Here is an 18,543-nt window from a genome sequence, read left to right on the forward strand (position 1 = left end):
ATGGAAAAATGCCTGTGCTTTATGGTTTGTCTTCAGGTGTGGAAAAGAAGGAATCGTCTGTATTTTCTTCCTTTTTATTCAGCAAACACAGAAGAAAGGCTACCAATAGCTTGGGAGAGTATTCTGATTGTGCCCAACTAACTATCAACCTGATCATAAAATACTGCTTTAGAATTCAAAGCAGAAGAAATTGAATGATTGTTTCATTCCCTGTGAATGTATTCAGACAAGCACGGAGACACTGTGAGAGCTGACCCATACACCTCAGAGGGCAGCTCTGTGCATACAACAAGCTACATTATTATTCTCTTTCTTGTTGTGCCGACTTGCAGAAGGGAGAGGGGCTTTATTCCTTCCTCTTTGTAGTGCTTCTTAATCACTAGCCTTAGATCAGCCTCTGACCGGTATGGTTTGTTTTCCAAACCACAGACAACTTGAGAGGGCCTGAACTTTAAGATGACCACTGAATACTGACTCTCCAGTCTGAAGATTTACCTTCTCCTCTTTCCTATAAGCACCTGCTTTTAGAAAGATTCTAATTCTCAGGGAAATTATAATTGTTCTATCCTTTTTACCCTTGAGAAGTTTTTATGGTAAAGTATAAGAAATAAAGAAACTAAAACATGATTATATTAGATATGTATGCTTGCATGTTCTCAAATTAATAAAAATGGAAAGAATGTTTTACAATGAAGACAGATATAATTCAGCAGATTGTCATTAGGATGACCATTGTATTTAATTTCTATGTATATTTCCTTTTGTAAGAATGACAGTGGGCTTAGATCAGTGAAAATGATATAAGTCAAATATCACTTCTCTGAAAACTCTCTACAGTCCTCTGGAATATGAGATGGACACTGGATATTGTCAGGGAAGGATGTGATTCTTTACTCCCAGAACCAGCAGTAACAGGTTAAAAGCTGTTTTCATTTTGCCTCTGGAGAAAGAACAGGGTGACATGAAAACATGAGAGTTTCCAATCTTATCATCAGTTTTCAGGATGAATATTTTATGAATTTTCTATTGATGAACACCCCTCCTTGTTCCTGGAGGAATAATTACTGTTGTAAGAAGCTGATAAAATTGTTGGGTTTTCTTTTCTTTTTATTCAAGTGAAGATTCCTTGAAATCCAATATTCTCTGCAGATGAATTCCGTTCTAAGATTTAAAGTATGGGAAGTCTGATATAGCATGGAAGACTAAAGGGCTGTTGCCCTTCTCTTTCTTGCAGCCCCTCATCACCTTGGACAGCAGCATCTCTTTCACATTCCTTGCAGAGGGAACCAATACCATCACTGTACAGGTAGCTGCTGGGAATGCCCTCATCCAAGACACAAAAAATATTGCAGTTCATGGTAAGCCCTGAACATGGTCATGTGACACTCCCTTCTCCTCAGGCAGATCCCCCCTCAACCCTGGAGATAACCATGTAGTGCTTAAAATTCCCCAAGAAAATGATTTATGTTCACAATAACCATTTAGATCTACCTCCTACAACGATCCTGGAGGGATTGAGGTTAAAAGATAAACAGATAACAAGCAATCTTTTGTTGTCCCTTATGGTATGCCTTGATATGTTTTAGCTTCTCATTAGACAGGGACATGTAGTGTAGGTGAAGGAACATTGCATTGGAAAGACCACAGAAGGATTGAGGTCTGATGTGTTGTTAAGGTGTTACAGTATGTGTGCAGCACTCCCTCTGTGAAATGGGAAAAGTGATCTCCAAAGCTGGAGAAGCAATTCTCCCCACTCTTGTAGAGCTCATAAGTCAGGTAATGAAATGGCCTACACAGAACCGCTGTGGTTATTCTTTTTCTTTTTCTTTTTCTTTTCAATTGCTGGCTATTGTAGTATCATTGTCTGTAAAAGCTTTATAAGAAGCCTAAAAATAAGCTTCTGTTGCAATATGCATTTTTATATATAACATGAAAGTAGAAGGAAAACTTTCTATGAGAATGAAGAGCATTCACAGGAGAGGTTAGAACTGAGGGTAGTGTTATATGGGGAGAGATGTGCTGAAAGCGTATGCCTCTATGAAAATGTCCTTGTGAAACCCAGTACCATCTACCATGAATATGCCAGTAAAAGTGAATGTAAGCGAAAGGCAGGGAAAGTGGTAAGTGGGGTGGTTACCATGTTCTAAATCCTGGAAAGTAACTCACAGTTACTATGTTGATCTTAAATTAAACTAATGATGTTCATTGCCATTCCACCAAACCTCCCATAAGTTCTTAGACACAGCCACTCTCACCACGATTTTCTAGAAATTTATGCTACCGTAGGTGAGCCTCTGATCCAGGGCACATATATATCTTCAGCCTTGCGCTAGTGAGTTCACTGTCAAATGGTCACTCCGGCTCTTTGTTAGGAACTGAAGTAAATATATTTATTGAAGTGTGAATTTTATAGGAAAAAGTGATGTATATCAGGAAAACTTGTCTTCATGAATTACCACCAAGTGGCTAAACTACTATAGTCACAAACCGGGTCAAGAAATTGAGCATTATGTGTGCCTACATACAAAGTTTAGCCTGCTTTCCTCTTCTGTAAGGCTGCTTCCAGCATGGTCAAAAGCAGAACTAAAGGAAGAAGTGAAAAGTGTCTGTTCCAGCCAAGCCCTCGTTGTTCCACTTTGGGCTGGCTCTGTGGGAGTCCGCCTATAGGCACACAGGCCTCCTCTTGGTCTCCTGCTTCTCTTTCATTTAAGCCAGTATTCTTTATGGGAACTAGCAACATTAGCTAGAGCACAAAACTACTTCTCGTCATTAGAGTTCACTTTATCAGAAGTCAAAGGAGAGACTGTGAAAATAAGGACTGAGAGCTGAAGCCATGGGAAAGAAGACACCTTGTTTAAGGTGCATGGCTGCGGGACCTCTCACCCATCACACCCCCTTATTTTGCCAGCCTCATTTGCATATTCTGTCTCTTTACAGAATATTTCCAGTCACAGCTCTTATCATTCTCCCCTAATCTGGATTACCACAATCCTGACATCCCTGAGTGGAGGCAAGACATTGGGAATGTCATCAAGAGAGCACTGGTCAAAGTAAGTTTTCTATATGTATGTTAAGTCCTTGTGAGCGATGGAAGGTGGATGTTGCCCCAGTGGCTATCCCAAGTGTTTTTGAGACAGGGTCTTAATGCCTTTAATGGACTAATGAGGGAAAACTAGATGAATCTGAACTGACTTTATGCGTTTATTTGTTCTTTGTCCATGAATAGGACCTTCTTAACTGGGTGCTTAGGTTCGCTAAACTATCACTTTGCCATACATACCATTCAAAAGACTACAGGGCAGGAAGCAGCATTTCACAAGGGAAATATAGCTGTAAATGTAACAGGAGGTTGTATTGGCCTCAGTGAAAGAGTTTCATTAACTATTCTGAGAACTCTGCACTAGAATACAATAACAAGTAAAATGCAGAAGTTTAAGTGGAGAAGTAAGTCTAATGGACCATTAGTTCCATGGTAGAGGCATAACTAGCAACTCCAAAGGGCCCTGAGAAAAGTGTTGCTCCCCTTATCCTGAGAGGTGCAAGATTATAGACTTGCAATTTAATGGATGCTTCTTGAACTATTGGAATGGTTCTGGAATGGATTTTTGAATTGTTTTTCAAAGTATATAAGATAGACAACAGGGAGGGGACTCTATCTTTTATGTGCATGAAAGCCAAGCTTTCTCGAAAGAGTTCACCATATTGTAGAAATGACATAGAATTTGGTGCGGCCAATCTATAACTTATAGACATAGAGTAGGTAAAGTTGGAGTAGAGTGACTATATCATGTTGTGAAAGGTCTTAGGAGCAAAGTTGTAGGTAGCAAAAGATGTGAAAGTATAACACCTTATTAAAGTAAGAACATGCTGTCAGTAGATGTCTGTTCCAGGTACCTATTACAGTGGCACTGCAAAGGAAAGGCTGCAGGGGTAGTAAGGACATACAGTGTGAGATTTCACAGAAGATACGAGGGTAAAAGACCAGTGTGGTTGCGTAGAGCAGGGACAATGAAGCCCAAAGTGGAGAGAATAAAAAGGCTTGCTAGGAGATTGAATAATAAAAAATACTAAGAAATATAATAATGGTGGGAAGGAGAGAGAAGCCTTCTGATACCAAGGATAGATAGAGAATATCCTTGCCATTAACCACGTGGGGACTATGTAGGAGACATATTCTTGGGGACCAGCAATGGGTTTTGCTCTCTTATATGAGTTTGGAGCAGAACACGAGAAATGATTGTGTGAACACTACTAGGAGAGTTGTTGATATGGGTCTGAAGGTCAATCTGGAGGTCAAGGATCAGGCTGAAGGCATCAGGCTCTAGAGGTCATGTGTTTCACTCAGGAGGACAGTGGGACAGGGAAACTATGATGGCTAATACTCCTCCAAGAAAAAGGATTCAGGGAACGACATAGAAAAGGACTAACAGAAAGGAAGCAGAATAAGTTACTGAGAATGGTTTCAGAGAATTCTCGCAGGAGGTATCTGGAAAGGCAACTTCAGATACTTCTTATGAAAAGGTTGTTCATAAATAAGAAAACAAGATGATTGTATATACTGTTTTAGTCTATTCAGGCTACTGTAGATTAGGTGGTTTTTAAATGACAAAAACTTGTATCTCACAATTCTGGAGGCTAGAAGTCCAAGATCAAGAAACCGGTAAGAGCCCAATTCATAGATAAAATTTTCTCACTTTGTGTTCATGTGATAGAAAAGGGGCAAGGCAGCTCCTTGGGATCATTCTCATAAGGGAACTAATCTCATTCATGAGTATTCTACCCTCATGGTCTAATCACCTCCACAGGCCCTACCTCCCAATGACATCACATTGTTGATGAGACTTCAAGCATAAAACTTGTCATGGGTGTGCACAAATATTCAGATTATAAAATACATCTTTGACCATGCCATCCAGAATCTGTCATATTTTATATGCCCGTAGTTATTAAATACATACCAGCTATTGAAGAAACAACCTGGAGATTATTTGTCTGTTGGTTTCTAGGCTTTAAATCTCAAAGAGGACAGACCACTCAGTCATACATGACAGAATTAAGTCACTGCAGAAAGATAGCCCCAAGGTTCCTCCATGATCTGTGACTGACCCTTCCTGAGATGTCTATTCCCTGAAACAAGGACCACATCAGCCAAGGCACTGATGGGGTCACCCCTTTACTCCACTGGGTGCTCCTCAGCATTTTGTTCTATACTTGGAGATTGTGACCTCTGGCTGGTAAGGATTTAGTCTTCCTGTCCCATGTGCTTGGATGCAGAGACTTCTACCTACTTTGAGAGAGTACCTGCTTGCAGGACGCCTGTCAAACCACCCCATTGGAACTCTGAGACAATGCCTTCGTGGTTGGTGGATTTTGTAGACTTGATTGCTGTTTCCTTTCTGGCTCTCTTGTTTCTTTATAATGTCCCTGAATGTTAGCTCCCATCATTAAGCCTAGTTCTACATAAGAATTAGAGCTCAGCAAATGGGAAACAAGCTCTTCCATTTCTATTCAACTCAGCAACTGTTCATTGAGTTTCTACCATGTCAGGCAACTCTGAAACAGTGAGGAAGCCTCAGAAACTTCCAGCAATGTTGGGACAAGCACACATTCACACATTCAGAATGCAGCTATTCTAAGTGTTTATTCTTGTGGCCTTGGGTGCTCAGTATCATTTTATACCTTGTCATGTGATTGGACTCATTTTCTTAATCTTTGAATGCTTGAATTTTCCATTTATTTCTCATTCTAAATAATATTGTGTTTTTTTTTTTCACATATGGCTTTTCTAATATTTTGGATATTTAGGACTAACTCACCAAGTTACAGTTACTGCCTGAAGACTACAAACATTTTTATAGCCTTAAATGAAGTTTTTTGGAAAACATATTGATGATTGGCATAAAATTACTTTCCTGTTATCAGCAACAAACAAATGTATCCCTTCACTGAAGACACACGGATATTAGCAACAAACTTAAAACATTGCAGGTTTAATGAGAGAAAGCAAGCCTTGCTGTGTTATTCTAATTTGTATTTCCCTCTGTTTACAACTGCTTGTTCCTCATCTGTAGCCAGTCTGTTCAGGTTTGAACCCGTGCTCAAGGATTCTCATTGCAGAGAAGAAGTAGAAAATATTTGCTCCCAGCAAATAATGTTTTGAAAGTCATTTGGAATCCCCTTTTACTTTCTGTAAAAATACATATGAGAGTAATCTACGGATTCTTTACTTAGCAGCTCTAGGGGGAAACAGACGTGAAGTCTGAATGTTCGTTGGAGTCTGAAATGTTCCAGTGGGCCCGCACGCCTTTAATCCCAGCACTTGGGAGGCAAAGGCAGGCAGATCTCTATGAGTTCAAGGCCAGCCTGGTCTACATAGTGAGTTCCAGGATAGCTGGGGCTATAGAGAGACCCTGTCTCAAAACAACCAGAAAAAAAAAACAAAAACAAAAAAACAACCTCACGTGGACCTCATGGCTATACATTCTCTGCTCCTGGTTACTGATGTGGGGACAATTGGGCCCAGAACATCGCTCTTTGCTCTAAACATTCTGCAGGTGACCAGTGTCCCAGAAGAGCAGATCCTCGTGGCTGTGTTCCCTGGCCTCCCCACTTCAGCAGAACTTTTCATTCTCCCACCTAAAAACTTGACAGAGAGGAGGAAAGGCCACGAAGGAGATCTAGAGCAAGTAAGTGAAGAATTCTTGACTGGGACATCTGCCGCCATACCAAACCAAACCCTGAGTTAGTGCAAAGCTGTTTCTAGTCAAAGAGGCAGAGCAGATTGCTATTGTATGGCACTTGGCCAAACATCTGGGATTTTGAATAATAATAAACCTTATGCAGAATAAATGAGGAAGGGGCGACATCCCTGGCATCATCTATTCCAGTGGTTAGCATCTGTACATGTTAATCATGTGTCCCTCCCAAGGACCATTCTGAGTAGCGAGGGGGCAGAGAGAGGGAAGAAATGGGATTACAAGGGAAGAAAGAGACAAGTAGGCAGATAGAGGTACAGATAGAGAGAGGCCAGGACTTGTGTTCTTGTTTCTCTGTCTGTTAATGGGAATGTGTGCTTCATGTTTTTAAACTGCATGAACCAGAGATCCTGATTAATTTAAATTCCACTTCTGGAGAGAAAATGAACTCTTTTAAAACACATGTCTTTGGAGAGAGATGGATTGCCTCTCTGGCCTTGACTAAAGAAGTAGTATTTCCAAAGGGGGTTGTGATTTACTTTCTTTGCTAATTGGACACATAGTTCCTGTGATCTGTACGCAATCCTAGAAGCCAAGGGGGGATGCAACTCGAATGTTTCCCCCTTTCGCTCCTACTCCCACTGGGATGTTGCCTGCATTGTGTCACCCTTTCCTCCTTCTCATGATACTAAGTCAGGAGAAGTGGAAACTAGCAGAGACAGTCTGCTGGAAGTCACTGTGACTCAAACATAATTGTTCCTCTGTGGCTTAACCATGGATCAGACTCCTGCATCTTTTCGGTTCCCACCTGGCCTGAATGTCGCCCATCTCCACATGCATTCACAGTCCTCAGAGAATACAGCTGCTATTTTCCTTTTTTTCTGGACTGAAACAATTCTTTGTATCACAGGGCCGCATGTTAAAGTGGTACAGAAATAAATTCATTTTCTCAGTGCACATATCACTCTTCTAAGACTTTGTTATTCTGAAATGGCAAGTGGCATGCATGAACTATATTTGGAAGCTACAATATCCATCCATTTAGATAAATAGGTAATTATAAGAATGAAAGCATCTGTGATATTAAGGCATGTACAGGGAGATAAGACTTAGGGACAACAGCCGAAGTTTGCCTTGGCTTTCATGTGGGAATTACAGAGTGATTAAATCAATGCTATGTGTTCTGAGACTTGCTGGGGAAATGTAAAGAAGAAAATTTATTCCATAAAGGGAGGCAGACTCTGCTTTGATGTTTGCCTCCTATTGTTTCTGAGATAGAAACTGCAGAGCATGGAGCTGAGATTCTCCATGTAAAGTACATTAAAGTAATCCGGGCATGATGAGTTGACATTCATTCATTGAACCCACAACAGGTCTCTGGTTATAAAGGCAGGGATGAAAGAGCCCTAAGCTAGGAGTGGAATGATACACTATGTTAGAATTCTTATTCATGGAGTGTACTAGAAAGTGCCTTTCTTTTTTGACACACTTCTTTCTGTCTTCTCATTTTCTTGGTTTCAAAGAGCTCTGTGGGCTGTGGGAAACAAGTTGATGATAATGTTCCAGTATCTCAGTCCACAAATGAAATTGTTTATATTTTTCCAATTGACTTACGGGGGAGCAATTGCACATGGCATGGCTTTCCGTGAAGCCTCTCTCTTGTTTTCCAGATTGTAGAGACATTATTTAATGCTCTTAACCAAAACTTGGTACAGTTTGAGCTGAAGCCAGGAGTTCAGGTCATTGTGTATGTCACACAGCTGACATTAGGTAAGTGCCCACAGGGAGTTGGGGGACATTGGGATGGTGCACTACTATTTGGGATTTAAAAAAAAAAGGGGGGGGGATGCGATTATCTCTAAAGCCTGAAAAATGCTCATAATGCTGTAATTGTATGGCCTTTGTAAGGGATAATGACTGAGAAAAGTTCACCATGACTTTCTGAGGGTATCCTGATAGACTTGGCAGGAATACTTTCTTAGAAGGGCTTTCTTCATTAAATTTTAAAAAATATTTAGATCCTGGGTCTGTAGAGATGGCTCAGCAGTTAAGAACACTGAATGTTCCTGCAGAAGACCTGGTTTTGAATCCCAGCACCCACATAGCAGCTAACAACTGTCCATAACTCCAGTCCCAGGGGATCCAACAGCCTCTTCTGTCTTCCGGGGGCATTGCAAGACACGGGAGCACTTACCTACATGCAGGCAATACACGCATACGCATAAAATTTAAAAATAGATAAAAAAATTAAAAATATATTTAGACCCATTTTTTTCTCTATCTTCTTTATTTGTATTTGCAAAGGTTGGGATTACAATGGTGATACTTGGATTCTTCTAAGTTGTTGATTCTATGATTCTGTGAGTCTTGGTTGGAAGGTTAGCTCAGGAAACTTTAAGATTCCAGTTCATTTATAATGTATGAGTGCAAGTAGGAACAGAGGCTAGCTAGCATTAGCTAGTTGTTTAAAAAAAGGAATAAAAAAGGTCTGTCCCATCGAACATTTACTTGTAGCTCTCTGAGAGAATTTGTTAAAATATTTTATTATTTTAATTTCTTTTATGTGTATGAGTGTGTTGCCTGCACGTATCACATATCAGAAGAGGATGTCAGATCCCCTGGAACTGGGATTACAGAGAGTTGTTAGCCTCCATATGGGTGCTGGGAATCAAATCTGGGTCCTCTGCAAAAGCAAATAGTGTTTTTAAATGCTGAGCCATCTCTCTAGTGCCTGAAAGTGTTTGTTAAGTGAGGCTTAGTGTCAGAATTTTCAAATTAAACCATCATGAGCCTTCCCACTTAGGGTAGGCATACCAGAACAATGAGGAAGAGGAGAGTGAACACCTGTATTAGTGTTCAACCCAAATTTGTCATTGTGCTGCCAGGTTCTTAGACTAAGACACAGAGAACTTAAGATCTCTTAGCCTTCAGCTAGTCACATGCTGCTCAGTGTGTATCAAAACCAGCAAGTTTCCCCAGTTGCACCAGAGGAGTTTATGTTTCCTTAAAAATGTTGTACATGTGAGTTCAAGACCAGCCTGGTCTACATGGTGAGTTCCAGGACAGCTGGGGCTATAGGGAAACCCTGTCTCAAAAAGACCAAAAAAAAAAAAAAAATGTTGAACAAGGAACTGGAGAACTAGCTCAGCATTTAACAGCATTGGCTGTTCTTGCAGAGGACAATGGTTTGGTTCCCAGTACCCACATGGTGGCTAACAACTGTCCATAACTCCAGTTCCATGAAATCCAACACTCTCTTTTGACTTCTGCAGGCATTGTAAGACATAGGTGCACTCACATATGTCCAGGTAATACATTCATATACAGAAAATAAAAATATAAACAAAATAATTTTTAAAGTGTTTAACATTGTTCTCATTGTTTAAGCCAGGTTTCCTATACCCAGATACCATGCAGGGCATTTGAAGACCGGAAGTCAGGGTGGAGACAGTTGACCCCCTTTTTCTGATGGGTAGACCCTCAGCTACTGGCTTCTTAGTAAGCACATCTCTTCTCCCTCCCAGCTCCATTGGTGGACTCCAGCACGGGGCACAGCAGCTCTGCTATGCTTATGCTCTTATCAGTGGTGTTTGTCGGCTTGGCTGTGTTCCTGATCTACAAGTTTAAAAGGTATGTGCTTTGTCGATCAGGTCTTGTCTTCAGACTTGGTTCATAGCAGATGGCTCTTCTTATGCCCAGCTTTCCTCAACTCATTTCAACAATGTGACATCTTCATTCTTCTTGAAGCTCTCCTTGACACTGGAGAAAAATCAGGAATGACTGAGGACCGGGGAAAGAATGGGTGTAAGAATCTGACTTGTGTTCAGTTTATAGATGCATTGACTCAAGAAAATGAAGGCTGGCTCTGAAATCAATTTATTATCCTAAAGAGAAATGTAAAATGTTTTTGTACTTAACCCAAAAGTTCTAAAGTATGGTTTCAGATATTCAGGAGGTATTTTTATATAAACCAACACCAGCACAGAGTGGTTAAATAGCAAAAATGCAGCTGCAACTCTCTCTCTTTCTCTCTCTCTCTCTCACACACACATACAGTGTGTGTGTGTGTGTGTGTGTGTGTGTGTGTGTGTGTGTCCCTGTCCCTGTGCCTACATTTCTTTATCTCAGGTTGTAACTATCAAGTATCTCTTTTTAAATTTGTATCTAGGGGTGGATCTCTGTGAGGTCAAGGCCAGCTTGTTCTACATAGTGACTTTCAGGCCAGCTGGGGCTACAGGGAGACCCTGTCTTAAAAAGACAAAAATAAAATTATATGCTAGGCACACTGAGCATATAACTCAGTTGGTAAAGTATTTGTCTAGCCTGTTCATACACTAAGTTTGATGCCCAGAACCACACAAACCAGGCATGGTGATACATGACTACATTCCTACTATTTAGAAGGTAGAGACAGGAGGATCACAAGGTCAAAATCATCCTTAGCTGCACAGGAAATTTGAGGTCAGTCTGGGTCACATGAGACTGTGTCTCAAACTAATTTTTTTTCCAATGAAAAGAGAGAAAACGTTGTGCACATCACCTTTACTCTTCTTCACGTCCTGCTTCTAAGAAATATTCAAGCAAAGAAAACACACGTGTTCCGAAATTATTTTTGAAGGCCCCAGGAAGGGTAAAGTGACATGATACTAAATGAAAGCATGAAATTTGCTTTTTCAATTATGCACTGATATTCAAATTATCACATATACAGACTGGAAGTAGGAATTCTGAAAGCAGACTTAGTTTTAACTCCTGACATTTCTGCCTTGGGTGATTGTATTTACTTCTCTAAGGCTTAGTTTTCTCATATGTAAAATGTAGAAAACAATAATAAGGTATAGTTTTGCTATATGAATTAGACAAAATAATATCTATAATCACTATATACTAATTAATCAAGAAAACTAAGGTATTATCAATAACAAAGAACCAGAGCTGCATTCCAGAGATGCTTTCTGGAATCATAAATACTGGGTTCTCAAAATTTATGCCAGTGACATAGAGTTGTATTTCTTAGGAAACCTCAATAAAAGGAAAACAGCTATTAGGTGAGCTTTTAAAGCATCATTTGGTATAGGAGTGTTTCCTGGACCTGAAGATAATCTTTGTAGGTATTGGAAGAGATTAGTAGTGAGTAGACTTATCCCTCTCTGCATTCTTTTCCTTCACTGTCTATCTCAGTTACTTGAAAAAAAGAAAAACAACAATTTTTTTTTTTATTCAGTACATAGCTGAGTGTTAGCAGTAAGGGCGAGAATCTTTCAACACTCTCCTATGCCCACTAGGACAGACTGGATTTACTTGGCTAGCCAACTTACAGACTTGTATAGGAGTTCATGTGATTTTGGATCAAGGTGGGTTGACCCATATATTTGTTTGTTTTGAATAGATGAAAAACTCTTAGGGCGCAATTAAAGAGAAAAATTTTGACGATGGATAGTGATACCCTTTTATAGATACATTAAAATTATATGCAAAGAGGACCATCACTCTTTCAAAGATATGACTGAAAATTGCTGGGTTGTGAGGATTATGGTGACCACCTATGTTGAATATCAACTGATGAAAATGTGTTGCCCCTGGTTCTAGTACTCTATGGTTGCTGAAGGCGAGGGCCAATAGAAGTTCTGTAAGGATCAGTTTTACTTGTGACACGACTTCAAATTAAAGCAGGACACCCTGTACCTTAGATATTTTCTCTTCTTCTATAAATGTTGATAAACTCCGTAGACAATCAACTTATAACTTATAATTTTGTGTAATTCCACTCATGAATCTGTGCCAGGAAAGGACATCTCTGAACTATCTTACCTGTGTGGCTCTCTAGTATCAACCAAACCTTTTTATGTCTCTGACAGTGGATTAATGGCAGTCAAACTGGGTAAACAGCAATAAATCAGAAGTTAACCTTTCCTTTCCTATCCTACTTTTCTTCATGTTTTCCTCCTTAATGTTCCAGCCCTTTGGTTAATATTATGTTGAACTGTCTTTTATTTCTTTGGTGGTTTCCTTTCCTTTCCGTCCTGTGGAATCTCAATGGTAGCTGAATCAGGGATGCCCAGCAAACAAACAAGGAAAGACCAGGCTCTATGCCTGGATCCCCAGGTGCCCTGTGTCTCTTTTATTATCATCTGATAGAGTTTTCTGCAGTTATGAAAATGCTTTATAATCTCTACTAATATTGTAGCTACTTTTATGACAGAGGATCCAAATTCTTAATTTTAAATTTAATAATAATGCAAATAATTCTGAGTAAAAGGTTTGAACAGTACAGAGTAGATAATGCAGACAATTGTTTTATTTCTAGATTATTAGCTGTGATAAGTTTACACAAGCAAAACTTTCTGTGACTGCTAGCATTAACTAATTTAAGCATGCATGCATTCATTCAACAAAACATATCGAGTGTCTACTATGTTGTAAGCACTGGAAGCTATCCAAAATGATCACTTAAGAGGAGAGTTGTTAAGATTCTTAAACACCCTTTAAGTCGATACTACGTTGCCTCTCACATTCCATCTCTATTTTGGATACTAACTATTGTTTACAGATGTCTTAGCAATGTAGCTGAAAGCTCATTGTGAAATGAATTTTACTTTCTGAAAACAGCTCAACAAGAACTGAGGTCTCAAACTGTACATCTGCTTTTTCTGGTTATCCAAAGAATCATTTGCACCCTTACATTTCTTTCTGTCTTCTCTCCAGTAGGGTTTTTATTATAGTTCAAAGTCTGCTTTGCTCATAGCTAGAGTAAACGAACATAAACAGCTTGTTTTTTGTTCGTTGGCTTGCTCCTTTGGGGTTTATCCATCTTATTCGTACTATTTAAACCTGAATGGATGTATGCCCAAGACACATCCCTTGAACTCTTCGTGGAACTATGAGATTCAGAATTGACTGATGATATCCTCAAAGTTCTAGAAGTGGATGTGTTAAGGAAATGAAAAAAAACCTCACGGCGTTTTATAGTGCTGCAAATTGTGATATAAAGTTCAATCCCTTCCAGCAATCTTTTTAAAAAAGAGATGAAAATATGTCTATTTTTAAATGTGTTTTTCAGAGATTGACATGAACGGTCGTTGTAAGGGCTAATGCATCTACGTCCAAACACAGGTGTCTTTAGCCGAGCAGGAAGGAAAGGTGGTAATTTCTAGTTACAACTCTGAAGTGTGTGCATTTGCGTGATCGGGAATGCTTTGACTGCCCACAGCACAATATTACAGTTGTTCTTAACATTCATGAGAATTTGTACTTTTTAAAAAATTGAAACCAATCTTTTTCAATCTAAGGTAAATCTGTATTTAGATAAAAAAGAAAGTAAGGGCTAGTATGATATCTTGTTGAGACAGGGTCTCATGTTTCTCAGACTGGTCTTGAATTCACTGTGTAGCTGAGGATGACCCTGAACTGATCTGCTTGCCTCCATCTCCAAAGTGCTGGAATGATAGACATGCACCTCCATGGAGGGTGTATAAAACACTGTGCACTGAACCAAGAGCTGTGTGCTATCTAGACAAGCACTCTACAAATTGAACAGACCCTGAAGTTTTCACTCTAGCATTAGTAGAGAATATAGGTAGCTGCCACACATAGATTCTGTATATTTAAAGCCTCATAAGTTGCTTTAGACTGGTGTTGACCAGAAGCAAACATGGGGACACATAACTTTATGCATCGAGAGAAAACATTAAAAACATGAAAACCGAACATAGAGGAAAGATGTAAACCATGGTATATTTTCAACCTAGTCTTTAGGGAAAACCTTACTTAATGTCCCCATTTTGGCCTCATTTGCGGTTGAAGAAGAGTGAAGGATATGCAAGCATAAAATTCTTGTTGAGTAATACTAGGACAGCAGCGAGGGGCCCCTTTAGAAATACATGGACTATTCTGTCTTGCAGTGGATGCTGGAAGACGTTTATTGGTTCCTGAAGTTTTAGAATTTAGTTCAGTGTCTCTATCATTTGACGAGGTAAGAGAAGTATCTTTTGGACATGATATTCCAACATAAAAATATAGTCTTTGTATTGAAAATCGTAGTTTAACAGAATGAACTGAGCATGGGCTTTGAATAACAATTTATCCATTCAGCAAATGATAATGAATGTAAACTACATCCTGTGCACTGTGCTAAATGCAAAGCAGTGGACATAGACCACTTAGACCTTGCCCACAGCAAGCTTTCAGTCTAGTAAGAAAGACAGAAACCAAGTCAATAAATATTGCTTGTTATATCATGGTAAGCCTATACCTTATTGATTTATTTTGTAGAATTTGTCCTATAATAACATATTAAAATAGAGGTGATTGAGTATTTGAGGAAGGCCTCTCAGAGAGGACATGTAAGCCAAACTTTGAAGGATAAGAATGAAAAATTACCATAAGAACAGCAGGTGGAAGGGAAGCTTGATACAGCAGAGCACTGGTTCCATGTCAACCCCCAAGAGTCTTTTGTGTAGATTCTTACAACTCAACATTTGAATCTAGAGGTACTCAGTTGTCTTGGTATCAACAGCTCATGAGAACTTGGCAGAATGCAGATTTTTGAAAATATTTAATTTATTTTTATTTTATGTATATGAGTATATTGCCTACATGTTGTGCAATGTTGTAGAAGTCAGTAGAGGGTGTCGGATTCCCTTGGAACTGGAATTAAGGACAAAGGTTCTTAGCCACCATGTGGGTACTGGGAATAGAACCCGGGTCCTCTGCAAGAGCGGTCAGTGGGCTTAACCACTGAGCCATCTCTCCAGTCCCATAAGAATGCAGATTCTTAATCCCAAGCTGACCTGCATTGCATCTCCAAACCTACTGCTTTTCTGTCTTTCAAGGACGTTACTTGGCTTCTCCTAATCCTTCCTTTAATACTCTCCATATCCCCAAAATGGAGCTGTTATTCCTATTGAACAGATAAGGAAACTATCAAAATATTTCATATATTTGACTCACAGGTATTGCTCTGAAAAGTGTTCTAGTGGCCATGAGTCCATTATTTTGGGCTGTTCATAGAAAAGGCAGTAGGAATCAATTACATGTGTGCCAAACCTTTCATTTCCTTCTGTATGTTGTCATGAGTCTCAAAGTCCAGCTGTTTTACAAATATAGTAGGTAAATATTTTCAGGCTTTAATAAACAATGGTTCAACACATTGCCCTTTTGTTGTGTCGATCTCCCTAGACATCTGGGTCTCTGGCTGGTCTTATGTCCTTGACCTTGGACTCTTGGAATGGCCAGTACTTTCCCCTGACATTGGCTCTTTCTTTTAATAACTTTTCCTCACCTTATCTCCAAGGACTTTAACTTGCCTACAGTAGACATGCCCTGTGATCTCGCTCTAATTTTGTTCCTACCCCATGTAGGAAAATCCCCTGGATTAACATCTATGCTCAAGTACAACATGACAAGGAGCAGGAGATGATTGGGTCAGTGAGCCAAAGTGAAAATGCCCCCAAAATCACACTCAGTGACTTCACAGAGCCGGAGGAGCTGCTGGACAAAGAGCTGGACACCCGGGTCATAGGTATGCGTACCTGTGCCACCAAGCTCAGGGTCCTCTATCCTCCCCTGAACACTTGGTCAGCAGCCCACATTGTATGTGCCATCTGACAGGCCTGTACTGCAAGGCTGGGAAAAGCCACTGGTTATAGTGGTATAATCTTGTTTTAAAACTTATCTGCCACCCCTAACCACAGACTGTTTTTGTCATTTAGAAGTTAGTAAACATGGGAAGCATTGGGGTCACAGCGATGAAAAAGTGAGCTGTTCATTACTATTGGACTAGTCTACAAGCCACAAGTAGTATATGACCTTAGCAACACTTATATGAATACAGTCTGTGGCATCAGACTACCTTTTGCTTGACCAATTGATAAACCATGTGAGTGCTCTGTGCTATGTACTCCTCACCTGTGGAATGGGAATCAGAGTACCAAGATTTTATCTAATTTCCACATACTACCTTGGAGTCTATCCTGAAATTGCTCTGATAATTCAATTATGCAACATAATAGCACAGTGCCCGCCACACAGAGAGTGTTTGCTATGTGCCAGCTCTTGCTTTTATCAGCAGGACAGTGTAAAATGGCTGTCATTTATTGGTTCTACCTATGTGTTATTATGAGATGTGAATGAAAAGCCTATCAGTGGACAGGAAAGTCCAGGTCCCTTATTAGTACATATTAAGCACCCGTTCCAGGCAGTTTGGTGTTCAGCAGTGAATAAAACTGAGATCTTCATCCTTGTGGAACTTACCTATTTTCTTCTCTGTGTCTTTTCTCCCCTGCAGGAGGCATTGCCACCATTGCAAACAGCGAAAGCACAAAGGAGATCCCCAATTGCACTAGTGTTTAATACCAACAAGCCACGTGGTCACATACCTTTCTGACTTTTTATTTTTGATGACTACTATTACTATTATTATGGAAAAATGAAAACGTCTTTTTTACCTTTTGTTTACCAAGGGTCCCTTCATAAATATCAGGCAGATGCTTAGCTTTGAGAGAAAAAAAAATGCCTTCATATGTCCTAATGCTGATCACAATGGGACAAAAAGAAAACATGGCTGTATTTGTGCTAAGGGCAAATAATACATCTTCCCACAGCATCCTTCCTTTTTTCTGGCATTGGTAGAGCAAAGACATTTTCTTGTGTCCTTCTGTCACTTTTTAAAAGTTGAGTTGGCTCTTTGTTATTTCCTATTGCCTCTCATCACCCCCTACACACATCACATCACATACACCATAGACCATTTCCCAATTCAATTGCAGGAAGTTGGTTGTGGGGGAGTGGATTTAGCTGCTGAAAGCACACACAACTTTCCGAAAGAGGCCCTGCCTCCTGCATGCCAATAGTGAGGCTACAGATGGCTTATTGTATATAACTATGATGTAAATAGCTTTTTATTTCCTAAAAAATAATTTAATGTTTAGTAAAAAAGAAAACAGAAAAAAAGAAAGATGCGTGTGTTAGCTTACACACTCACCCTCAGAGCTGACTGCCCCCTGACCTGCTTGATGTGTTGGATTCTGGATGCTCTCTAACTGTCTGTCACACTCGGCTCTTGCATCTCTGTCCACATCATAGCTGGTTTCTGCTTATGTATATAAAAGGGAATGGGGGGAGGGCTTCTATAGAGCAATCAATAAGGAAGGATTTGTTCCATCCTAGAACATGAGGGTATTTTTCTTCCTATAATGACATAGAAGAAGTCACAAGGACTAATAGAGACTTCAAACTGAGTCTAGTCAGTTGGATGAAACTTTTCCAAAAGAAAAAAGAAGCGTTGACAATATTTATCAGCCTGAGCAAACAGACTTCTCTAAAGAAGCAGGTAATGACTGAAGACCCTGGTCTGTTTCTGGTTTCTGATGGGATTCCATGGATATGTGTGGGGCTAATGGTAAATTTCCAGGCTGCTGAGTGCTCAGAAAAGTCCCTGGTCATTACTCTAAGACCAGTGAATGTCTGTTCAGACAAGGAGATCTAGAGAGGCTGGAAGGGAAGTATTCTTTGTGGAATCCTGAGTCCATGCAAACCCTGCTGGTCAAATAGAGGTCTAGCCTTTAATGATATTAGTCAATGATGATTTTAGCAAAGCTGTGCTATTTGCTTGTCAGATGTACACAACCTCCTTAAAGTCAAATGTCTGCCTTCAGTTCCCCTAAGGTAGTTCTTGCCTGTGGGTTGAGTGGCTTTCAAAGGCCACATTTGCTTTCCCAGCACCTCAGCCCTTTAACATATTTAACATGCCAATTTGTTTCAGTAGGATCATTTTCCACCATGCTGTAAGCACTGGTTTATTTTCATGTTCCACCCGAGTGCAATTGTTTTAAAGAATGATATACTATAT

The 18,543-nt window shown here is 39.8% G+C and overlaps 1 protein-coding gene across 2 annotated transcripts in view; it reads left to right on the forward strand.

The window, feature by feature from the left end:
* The window catches only part of Sorcs3 (sortilin related VPS10 domain containing receptor 3), a 664,579-nt gene extending 646,073 nt beyond the window's left edge, over positions 1 to 18,506 (forward strand). For both annotated transcript variants that reach the window (XM_008845711.1, XM_029569661.1), the window contains exons 21-27: positions 1,235 to 1,358; positions 2,938 to 3,050; positions 6,555 to 6,686; positions 8,366 to 8,465; positions 10,220 to 10,325; positions 16,055 to 16,215; positions 16,981 to 18,506. In XM_008845711.1, coding sequence (XP_008843933.1) covers positions 1,235 to 1,358; positions 2,938 to 3,050; positions 6,555 to 6,686; positions 8,366 to 8,465; positions 10,220 to 10,325; positions 16,055 to 16,215; positions 16,981 to 17,045 — 801 coding nt within the window. In that variant the 3' untranslated portion in view covers positions 17,046 to 18,506. The remainder of the gene's footprint in view (positions 1 to 1,234; positions 1,359 to 2,937; positions 3,051 to 6,554; positions 6,687 to 8,365; positions 8,466 to 10,219; positions 10,326 to 16,054; positions 16,216 to 16,980) is intronic.
* Positions 18,507 to 18,543: the final 37 nt, after the last annotated feature.

The sequence above is a fragment of the Nannospalax galili genome, unplaced genomic scaffold (assembly GCF_000622305.1).
Source record: "Nannospalax galili isolate Female #2095 unplaced genomic scaffold, S.galili_v1.0 scaffold161, whole genome shotgun sequence".
Lineage (NCBI taxonomy): Eukaryota > Metazoa > Chordata > Mammalia > Rodentia > Spalacidae > Nannospalax > Nannospalax galili.